Here is an 11,475-nt window from a genome sequence, read left to right as displayed (position 1 = left end):
GAATGAAAAGGGGGAGGGTGCTCTTCTCCTTCCATATCTTGTAGAATCACACCTTCAGCAGTGAAGTTAACTGATGCTTGTTGACGCCTGCACTGATCTGAGTATTATTCACTAGAGACAAGCCATAAGTGCTATGATGTGGATTTGCATGATGTGGACATGACCAACTCTGGTTTAAAATAATTTCTGTCTTGCCAAGGAACTGTGCAAATGTCAGGATATTTGTGATGGTGACATATAGTGACTTCTACCTAGGTCATTTGCACCTGAGCTGCATTTTGCTGTCTGGAGACACTCTAGGGCCTGATGAGCTGTCAGTCTGCCATGAAGTAGTCTGTCTGTAAATGAATCACAGGAGGTAACAGCTGCCACCCGAGTTACACAAACCATTCCCTTCACTTCACTTCAAAAGCCTGTCCCTGCTATTGACTGTTTTTCTGTGCCCTCTTCACGGTGTGAATTTCCTCCTGAATCAGAAATCTGTAAGGTGGTTTTCTCTAGTGATAAATCCTCAAGGCATATTTTGCTTAGTCTCCTTTGAGCAGTAAATTATATTTTTATTTCTGCCTGCTTCCTGCTCCACTTTTCTTTTTAATGTTAATTCTATTTTTTGCTCTGTTTTTATTTCATCTCTAAGCTTTGGATCTCCCTCTTTCCGGTGGTGTCTGTAGGAACAACTGGCAAAGTCAGCAGCAATGACTCACTTAGCAGGAACAGCTTTGCTGAGACATAATAGATTTGCTTCATTTATTTCCCTTAAAGTAGGGCAATGTTCTCTCTCTCTCTCTCTCTTTTTCTCCCCCTTTTTTTTTTAATTCCCTCAGTTATTAAACTGAAAAACTAATTTAAAGCCATCTTCTCTTCAACAGAGGGTAGGAGGAAAATGACCTGGCGTTGGATTTCATGTGACAGGGCAAGCACATGGCTTTCTGAAGTGTTGATTATACCTTAGGCTGCCTTTTAAAATACACGTCCTCACAGAGCAGTTTATCCTTAGCTATGTTTGTCACTGGGGAGGTAACTTGATAACTACATAGAAATAGTGCTGCTGATATTACCTTTTGGCCTTATAGTCATTTTTGTTGTTTATTTGTCCCTTTGTTCTCATGATGCAGGACATCTTCTCCAGCAGCAAATGGTTATCTCTTTTGATGTTGGAAAGCTGGTCTTCCTCCAACTTTGGGTATAGAAGCGATAAAGAAATGCTTCTGTTTTTACAAGGCCATAGCAAGCAGCAGTGATGTACCATGGATACCTAACAGGGTGATCAAAATTGCTGTCCCCTTCTATAGGCAGAGTGTGAGAGACACTGATCAGGTAAAGCTCTGTGCTAGTGTTGTGAGAACCCTTTGTTTCACCATTTTAATGGTGACGCAATGAGAGAAAGCCCTTTGCAATGCTGTGAGTTTGACACTGAAACACTTTCCTGCAACCACAGCAGCAGCCTGTGTGATTAGCAAATGCATTTCATCAGTATAAGCAGAATTTCTATAAATATTTCTCAATGTGTTTTCCAGGATCATAATTATCATTTGTGACTCTAGCAGCCTTCATAGACTCTCATCAAAATTGAGGATTGTTGTGATGAACACTGTACACATACGTGATGGGACTCATCCAGACTCCTCTGAAGTCAGTGGGAGTCTTTCCGTTATCTTTGGTGGGCTTTGGATCAAGTGGTAATTTTTTCCATTGACTTCAGTGAGATTTGGATTAGGTCCAGTTGCAGGCCACTTTTCCCCTGGTTGCAGGCTAGTGGAAGAAAAGAAGCAATAACTGGGTGTAACAAACAAATGGAGAGAGATGTATAAGGCAGTATAAGCTAGTTCTGTTCATCCTTAGCATGATTTTAGGCCTCTCTACACTTTATTTTAACATGGAAGATCTTAATAATCTCAATCTCTGAAGTTAACTGTGTCAAAGTTGGGGTGAAAATTGAAAAGTCCAGTGGAGGAGGGAGAATCCCTTTAGATATCCTGGGGCATTGTCTAATTTGTAACTTATTTTCAGGGTTATCTGAGTCCCAAGAATGCCTTCTCCAGCAGGGCTGAGCTGGAGGTAACCAGAGAGAGACCGGATGGAGGAAAGCAGGGAAGGCACTGTTTTTGTAGCTGAACTCCAACATCTCATTCTCAAAAGCCTCTCAGATCAGAATCATTGAAGCAATAGTCTTGTTTTGAGCACACAAATTCACTCTTCCTTTCTCCTTTTTTTTTTGCCATATTTGATTCTAGACACTCCAAAGATATTCCAAGTCCTGTATAAAACAAATAGGAAATCCTGCTCATCCTGCTCTGGTAGTTTTGAGTGGCTGATGTTAGAGTAGCAGGTAGAATTGAGCACATCTGCCTTGTTTGCTGGGATTTCTAACCAAAGCAGGTCAGATGCTGGTCACACTGTAGTATAAAGGTACTTAAAACCGGTGCATTAACTAATCTCATCAGGCTCTGAATAACCTTAAAGAGAATGATTGTAAAGAAGAACTGCTTAATAGGAGATTTCAACATTAGAGGGTCTTTCCTTCCTTCCTTCCTTCCTTCCTTCCTTCCTTCCTTCCTTCCTTCCTTCCTTCCTTCCTTCCTTCCTTCCTTCCTTCCTTCCTTCCTTTCCTTCCTTCCTTTCCTTCTCTTTCTCTCTCTCTCTCTTTTCCTCTCTTTCTGTAGCAGTTCAGAAAGGAGGAGGATCAGAAAGAGATTAGGACTATAGTCTCACTTCCAGGTATCAGGACCTGTAGTTCAAAGGAACATGCCTGAGATTAGCGAGTTCCTGTTGGTGGTTGTTTTGTTAACCTCTGTGTGGGGGGTATGCAATGTTTCATTTTCAAAGGAACTTTATAAGTTATTTTCACAGTAATAGGAAAAAATTAACACAGCAATTGAATCCACATCCTAATATAGCATATGATTTTATGCATGGCGAAGAAATGAACTGTTTTTCTAGTGAAATGATTTTAAGGTGCCTGGGGATCATTATGTCACACAGTGAGATGATAAACAATTTTAAGGAAATTAATTCTGAAGTCCTTATATGGGCTACGCTCCCATTGCCTGAGGGGCACTGCGTTGGAAATTAAGTCTTTGACAGGATTTAGCTGCACGTATTTTCTACTGTGCTCACGTTTAGATTTTTTTAATTGTTGTTGTTTCCTTTCAGTAAGCAGAGTTAATTAGGTAACAATTTATTTTCCACTCTCATCTTTTAATAAAAATTTGCCTCTTGGGAGCAGTAAGATTTTGAAGGATAACTTGCCAGTCAAGGCTACCCATTGTTATTTCTTGTGCTTTGAATATGTTAACATCCTATTATTCAGTTCATTGCTCTGTGTGGTATCTTGACGATTGTACTATTCTTGTTATTTGTGATTTTTTTCCATGATTGTGCAGAAGTACCTTTTAGGAGGCTACTTGAACACTTTAGCACTTGTTAATCTGCAGCACTCTGATTTCATCAATAATCATAAAGATAAAATAAGTTATTTAATGCTGCTGGGAGTGTGCTGTTCATGGATACTGATAGTCCTGTCGCAACAATCACTGCACCAAAGGGGGAAAAAAAAGGCCCTGAAATTTTGACCATCTAGTAGTCTCTTTGTTTTCTTTGAGAGGAGACATGAAGGTAAGCATGCTAGTGCTCAGTGAAATAGCCAATACTATACCTTCAGCTTCCCTGACTTCAGATGAAGGTGTGCATATTGCAGGGGTACTTGTGTCCACTGATGGTTTTGCTGCCTAGATCTGCAACAGAAATGAAATGTTTATCCGTTTTTGTTGGAAATATCCTTGCATATCATTACAGGAAATCTTTTAATTCTCATATTCTGTTTTGTTAGCTAGCAGTAATACTATTAAATATATGATTCATTATATCAGCAAAGCCAGACTTGCCCAGAAGAAGAGTAGTGGAGAATAAAAATGTTAAAGGCAGTTGCTCTAAAATGTGCTCTTTATGTGGGAGAAATGTAAAACATACCTACAGTCCGGTTACAGTGGTGTTGATGTTATGATACAGGACAGACAGTCTAAGAGAAGGCAGGCAGTTTTTAGTAGGCATCCAGCAGAAATAAAAAGGCTGGTGTGAGAAAGCCCTAGGTACTCCTGAGCTGTGCCAGGTCTTCCAAAGGGATGCATATTTAGGATGCTGCCAGAAAGAGGTAAGCAATACTGGAAAAGGACTTCTTGTGTTGAAAGTATTCCCAGGCCTCTTCTTACGATCACTTTAGAATGATCATCAAAAGCAAATTTTAGATCTTATTATTCTCGTAGAGTTGGTAGTTCAGTGGCACAGCAATACTTATCTCCACCCTGACCTAAATAGCCATCCAATATATGAGGAAAAAGAATAATCTATGAGCTGTCTTGGACTGAATAAACCCCGTGGAAGAAAAGCTGGTAACAGGGAGTGGAGTGAGACAGGATTTAGAGAGGAAACCACTCTCTCACAGACTGGGGTCCTGCAGGGAGTGCAGGGGCTAGATCAGTTAAAACAATACTGTTATTTTTGTCATGAAGTAGGCAGATTCAGGCTATTTGGAACTATTTTTCAGTGATATAGAAAGAAGAGAGAAATACTTGCTATTTAAAAAAAAGAGGCTACCAAATAAGAGCAGCAGGGACAGCACCAATGCAAATGCCTCCCAGCAGGACATGACCAAATCACTGCCTGAATGCAGCAGGAGCTCTCCACGTCTCTTTCTGTAGCAGTTTTGTGATGAGCTGAGAACCAGGCTTAAATCCCTGATGGCAGACCTGTCATACATACTACCTGGGCAGGTTCTTTGCTTTTATAACAGGGCAAATAATTTACAGCCTTGACTGGGACAATGTTTAGCAGTTTCTAGCTTTGTCTGAAATTCACTTGAACTGCTTGGCTTCCTGCAAAAACATTCAGCTGCTTTTTAGTGGCAGCCATCTCCGAGGAGGTGGGATCCCAGAAGGGGCTGACTGCTCTCAACTTCAGCTCATTTCAGGGGAGATGAGGGTGCTCATCTTAATCCTTTCTAGATCCCATCACATTAAGTAGATGATTTTTACTGGATACCAGAACTAAACTGAGGGTTTTGGTGGTTTTGGTGCCTTCTGCTGCTGCTATCTTCTCTGCTTCTTCAGGTGCTTTAAATTATCATGTTATTAAGTTATTTTAAAAATAAGAAGACATGCAATTTGTAAAATAGGGTTTTTATTGCATCAATCGGTAGAAATGCCTAGTGTGAAGAATAAAATGTGATATTTATGGAAATTCTGATTTTAATTTATAGATATGCAAACTGTTTCAAACTTGAACAACAAAAGGGAGGTTTCTTCTGTGGAATGCATTTTCTGGAAAGTGTTACAATTAATTTCCCTTCTGTCCTTGTATGCACAACTGTAAAAGGTAAAAACCTAGTATTTTTTAAGCCTACCCTAACCTCTGCCGTGGCACTTTCCAGAGCCATGGTGTTTTTGTAGATATTTTTTATTTTATTCAATGCAGAATGTTGCAGAGAGGAGATGTATCTCTGTTTTTTACCCCCCATTCCTTTCTTCCATTAAGAAAATCACAAAATTATTCAGACTGGAAGTACTTGCTCTTCTATACATAGAAACACACTGGCACTTTTTGTACCTTTGCATCATGAGAAAATTATAACTTATCCCTAACCATTGCCATTTTTTTAGAGGTCTTCTCCAAGAAGCGTACCTTTTTTAGGGGTTTTTTTGTGTGTTACCTTTTTTCTTCCTTGCTCCCTATTTTTCCCCTTTCTCTCTTACTCTGTTTTTTGGTGGGTTTATGGGGTTTTTTGTGAGCTCCTTCAATGTAAAGCCTGCACATCACCAAGCAGAGGTCCTTACATTTTCTCAGAGCGATCACTGTGTTTCTTGGCAGAGCAAAAGCCTGTGCCACGTGTGGGCTGTGTCATTCAGGAGAACCTGCCGAATTGCCCTGCTGCCTTCACTTACCCCAGCCCGCAGGTACCGCTGCTCTGGTAGCTGGTGTTCACCACAGCAAGCCGGAATTCGTGCCAACAGAGGCATGGTGAAATTTCCGGGCAGCTAGCGTGGGAATTTAGGAGCGAGCCAGCATGACAACACAGAGCCACTTGAAAAAGCTGCTTCTTGGCCATTGGAGACCTTGTTAGTCACCACTTGAGCTGGGTGTGAACCCTGTAATAAGGAACAAAATTCTGTACCTCCTAAGCCATCCTTTGCCCAGCACGATAGTTCCTCTTTCTCTTTGCTTGCACTCAGAAATTAACACTTGTGTTTAATCCAAGAACAGTTGAGTCGTGGGAAATGTTTTGTTCTCTATAAATACATTTCTTCACTATATATCATGATGATAACTAACCTCTATTCTTGGCCTCTGAATGCCTCAGTGCATTTATGAAGTGCTCTGTATGCTGAACAAAGAAGAGTTCTGTATGCACAGCAGATGCCGAGAGTATTTCAGCTACACTAATATCAGTTCCCTGCTTTAAAAGAGCCACTGTTTAAATAGTCATGCTTAAATACAACAGTAAGCCTCTCCAGGTTAATTCACACAGAAGTAAATATATTTCTTTATTTCAATATTGTTGGTTTGGTTAGAAAAATATGTCAGATTCAATTCTCTACATCATCTTTAACTTTTTTCCACCTGCAAGTCAAATTATGGGAACAATGGAAGGAAGGAAGGAAGGAAGGAAGGAAGATATTTTTATACAGTTAATGAAACAGACCTGGTCTGGAAATAATGAAGAACTATTTCTTCGTATTAAAGCTAATTATATTGTGATACAATCTTTCTAAGGTAGCAATACAGTTGAATCATCACTGATGGTTTTCATTACTGATGGATTTTCAAGAGGGAACAGTTCTGCGTTGTAACTGATTTGGAGCAGATGACCAACTGAATCTTTTTCACTTCTAAATTTGATGAGTATCATTATTATAACTCTAAATGGACACAAAAGCTATACCTATATTTGCTGGATATTCTTAAAACATCTCTTTTACCTTATTGCTGCTCAGTAGCTTCACAACAGTATTAAGAATGAGTAGAAAGATGCCGTAGCCTTTTTGGGTAAGCTTATTCTTTCCTGAAGGTCTCTGCTCTTTATCAAACAGTTGTACCTACCCTTTTCTTGTGTTCTTCATACTTTGCTTTGTCCCATTTTAGCTGAAGATATTTGTTGCCACATGGTAAAATTGGCTGGTAGGCTCGATGCATCTTGCACAAAATGAAACACCTCTGAATCTGGGCTTTTGTGAAAAAAAAAAAAAAACCAAAAAAAACCCCAAACCAAACCCCAAAAAACCAAGTACGAGTAATACCAGTCTGAGCCTTTCCTAAAGCAAAGCCCTGGAGACTTGTGGTATGTTTATAGCCAGTCACGTGGGGGTTGTCATGGCATCGCTGCTCAGAAAAATAATGAATAGCTGGTGGTAGCATTTCAAACAATACATTTAACAAATAGCAAACAAGAACTGAATGTTATAGCAAAGCATTCCAAAGAGTATTTTATCCATATATAAAACAGATTACCAATTATACTTCAGTAGCCAGACCTACCTCCTGCTGATGAAGGAAAGACAGTGGTGTAAGCTATTAATAATTCTTTGTGCACTACCGTAAATATGCAAAGGACTGTATAATGGGCTATATTTGCTGAGCCTTGAATTAAACAGCATGCCTCAGTAATGCTCCAGGCAAGCCCACAGTGGGAGGTGTCATCTTTTGCACTGGAATAACTTGTTTAAAACATTTTTTTTAATTGATAAGTATGCACTTTTCGATAGCCACAGCAAATGTGTTCATAGCAAAATGGTTCTGGATTTAATAACCTTTTCACCTTTCTTTATCTGCATGCCATCTCATTGCTAAAGAGTTATGGAAAGCTCAAACAGATGTGCAAAAGCCAGTTATTTACCCAGCAGACTACTGGTTCTCACACAGGCCCATCTTGGCTTTTGTTCTTCATAGGCTAGGTTTGGCAAGGAGATGAATGGGCAAGGATGTTTTCTCATCCACCCAAAAATGGAAAAGGTGCTTCTGCTCATTCAAGCTCACCTTGGCCTCCTCCAGAGCTGGACTTGAGTTGGCACAGTTCATTTAATGTTTCCATCCTCGTGGTGCAGAGCACCCTGAAGCTGAGTCCAGCAGACTGACAAAGGACTTTGCTTTTGGCTCATGCATTTTCTTGATAAGGCCCATAGTTCCTAAGGAGAAGACTTGAATTACAACTCGAAGCTCTCACAGGTCTTTTAAAACAGGTAGGATAATGCACTTTATATAACAGCACGGGGAAGTAAGGAGGGAACCAGTGGCTGACAATACAACAGAATGGGTCTGTATGAGGAGGAACCGGGGGATACTCCGTTTCAGCACAAGGCTGTTGGTGCAGGTTGTTCTCCTACAGTGTCTCATGTGGATGGCAGGGGAAGAGCAGCACAGCTATCACACAACTACCCAACACAGAATCAGGGACAGTGCTCTCTTGAATTTGTATCTTGATTAACTTTTGCGTTTCAGCAATGAAGTAATGAAGTTGGATATAGGGGTTTGTGATTTTTATTATAGTTAGTGTGAAATGGTGTTTAAGCAACAGAAGCAGACATAAAATTAAAACCCTGATACATACTAATTTTGAGCTGTAAAGCAAACACTCTTATTTTCAGACAAATGATGGAAAGAACTGAAGAGTGGTTTTTTTCAGCTGTTTGGGTTCTTTTTATTTTCCTGGTAATGTAATAGGGAGATGTGGAGAATGACAGTAAAAATAATAAAGAGTAGAGAGTTGAAATGCATTTCTTCAAATGTATATAAAATCTAACTGTGCACATGATACAATTATATTTTGCTCTTGAGCAAGTAGAAATGCTTAGCCCCTCATTCATCTGGCAAGGTCTTGGCCTCAGTCTTTCAAATGCTACATGTGTAATGATCTCTTACGGACAGACCTGAAGAGCACCATTATCAAAGGAACCTTTTCACTGATTTTGATGAAGCCCTTAAAATATAAGGAAAACTTAGCCTCTTAAACTGATGGAACCATGGCCCACCAAGAAATTGAAATAACTTTGAATAATTTGCCAGCTGCTTCTGAATTAAAGTTGGTGACAGAAGGGAAATGGTGTTAAACTTACTTTGTGGTTGCATATTCTCTCTCTACCTCAAAAGCTGTGGACCATATATGCATTCATTCTAAACTGAATTTTCATTGGGTTTTCAGTGGTGCTGGGTTTTATTTTGTTCTGAGGTAAGGAAATCAAAGCTCAACAATTTCAAAATTGACTGTCTTAATGTCGAACTATCTGAGGTCCAGCAGGACTTTTCTGTTAGAAGATGGTGCTGGAAGACAAGAATAACAGGTCCTACCTCTCTTTAATTTCACAGTCTAAGCTTACAGCTGCAACAGAGGATTCTTTAGAGCAGCATTTCAGTGCTTAGTCCAAGCAGATTCATGAAGTATCCTTAACAAAACTGAGCACTAGACCTACTACCTTTATGAGATAAAACAGATATTTATGAAGTATTTATTCTGTAGGTTATACAATTTTATGAAGTAACAGTCTTGGGAATTTCCATGTTGTGTGCAGAAGGACTTGCATATAATTTCTTGATAGCAAAAGCTACTTCCTGAAGAAGAAATAAGTAGATAACGAACATAAGAAGATTTTTTTGAAAAAATGCATTTTCCAGTATATATCAAGGCACGTATATATTCAGCTTTCACAGAAAGCAGCAAAGATTTTCTGCAGCATAAAAACAAAGTGGTCAATACCAGTCTAGTTTTTTAATGTGACAATCCTGGAGTATGCTGAGCTGCTTCTCTGAGACCTCAGCACCCTATGACTCTCACAGGTTTCTGAGTTTGTTTTTTAATCTCTTTTTTCTTTTGGTCTGATTTTTGAGCAAACCTGTTCATATAATATACAGGACTGTAAGCTCTGCAGTTGGCACTGCTGCTGGGAATTTGAATCTTGAGTTACTTCCCCCTTGAACTATGTTGCAAGGTTAGTGAGTTGCTGCCCTTTCCTCTCCCGCTGCCTTGGCCAGAAGGAGGCTCAGGAGCTGCCAGCTACAGCAGCTGCTTATGCTTATGGTCCAGTAACGGAGTTAAAGAACATGCTGCTTCTCCCACTGCACCCCCAATACAGATCATATTTTTGGTGGTGATGTTGCTCACTGTATCCAGAAGGGCCTTTTCCACTGTTTGCTTTTGCTGTCAACTTTGTATGTGTAGTAAGAAAATCTAAGAGGCTAAGCGTACAGTTTCTGAAGCTTTAAAGGTTTTATGTATGTGTGAAGAAGAAAATAAATCCTGTTTTTTTGTTGACAGCTTTCCTGGTTATTTTAAAGTCATTATAATTCTTCACTTTATTTTATGAAGTGTTTTACTCTGACTGACTTTGAACACGTGCACAGGCTGAGACTGCAGGGCTGGAGTCACTTGTGGATGTGCTTCAGGATCAGTCTCTTTTCATTCATTGCCTTTCCCTGGATGGGCATTTGGAGATCTTGAGAGAAGCCAATTTCTTTTTTTGGTTGGTTCAGCACGTTACATGATTGGGTTCCGATGCTGTGACTTTGACCCCGTAAGCACACACCCTTATCATATAACTCAAAAGCAAACCACCCGACCGAGTAGCTGAAGTGTCCACCTGTAGTCAGGGGGATAAAAAAAGCAGCTGGAAAACCTGGTGGGGCGAGCGGGACCCACGCTGTCCGTGCACGCAGCACACTCGGCCGCTTCCATGGCAGGGCTGCCTGCAGTCACACAGGGTGTGTGTCCCTGTGCAGACGTGTGCAGCAGAGCAAACCCTTCCCAGCATGGCACGGGTGATGCTGCGCCGCGTGGGACGTGAGGACTATGGCTCCCGCTGCAATACAAAAGCAGATTTACCAGATGCTTCCTTTAGACTTGACCCTTTCTGGAAGCTTGGAGCAGGAATTAATTTTTGGCTGGGGAAAAAAAAAAAAAGGTTGTTTCCCACTTATTGTCTGAGAAATTGAGAGAAGGAAAAGGGGGTGGGAAAAGAGGAAGAGGAAGGGAAAAACATTGCCGTAATTATATAGAGTTTTATTTATCTATACATATGTTTATCTCTACATACAAGGTTTTAAATCTTTTGGACAATGTTTGGTGAGATCCGGGATTTCCTTGATCTACAGCAAAAATGCCAAGTAGTCAAGTGCTAGTAACTAATTTTCCTCAGTGGTTTTAATGTGGGAGGAAGGCGCAGAGGGAGAGGAGAAGACCGTGGGATCATTGACTCATCTTCTGCATCGAGGTCGCTTTGCTTGTGCAGCGGTCCTTAGCTTTCTGAGGGGAGGCTGGCCTTTGCATGGGCGCTACAGGGTTCTCATGCAGAGGCGAGGCCAGGGCCCTGTCCCCCTTCCTTGCCTGAGGAGGGGAGCGCTTTCTGGCTAACCCCCAAGGGCCCTGGAGAAGGTAACTGGGAGCGGGCTGCTGCTGGAGGCCAGCTAGTCTGTAGCTGGAGGCCAGCTAGTCTGTAG

General features: G+C 40.6%; 1 protein-coding gene across 1 annotated transcript in view; it reads right to left on the bottom strand.

Annotated features, from left to right (window-relative positions):
• LOC104532339 (uncharacterized protein CFAP97D2) overlaps positions 1-7,185 on the bottom strand; it is an 8,132-nt gene extending 947 nt beyond the window's left edge. Inside the window, 4 exon segments of the mRNA XM_010177526.1 lie at positions 1,059-1,177; positions 3,656-3,695; positions 3,697-3,734; positions 7,093-7,185. Coding sequence (XP_010175828.1) covers positions 1,059-1,177; positions 3,656-3,695; positions 3,697-3,734; positions 7,093-7,185 — 290 coding nt within the window.
• Positions 7,186-11,475: the final 4,290 nt, after the last annotated feature.

Source organism: Antrostomus carolinensis, unplaced genomic scaffold, assembly GCF_000700745.2.
Source record: "Antrostomus carolinensis isolate BGI_N321 unplaced genomic scaffold, ASM70074v2 scaffold34691, whole genome shotgun sequence".
Lineage (NCBI taxonomy): Eukaryota > Metazoa > Chordata > Aves > Caprimulgiformes > Caprimulgidae > Antrostomus > Antrostomus carolinensis.
The sequence above is the reverse complement of the archived record's forward strand: the minus strand, read 5'-3'. Positions and strand labels throughout refer to the sequence as shown.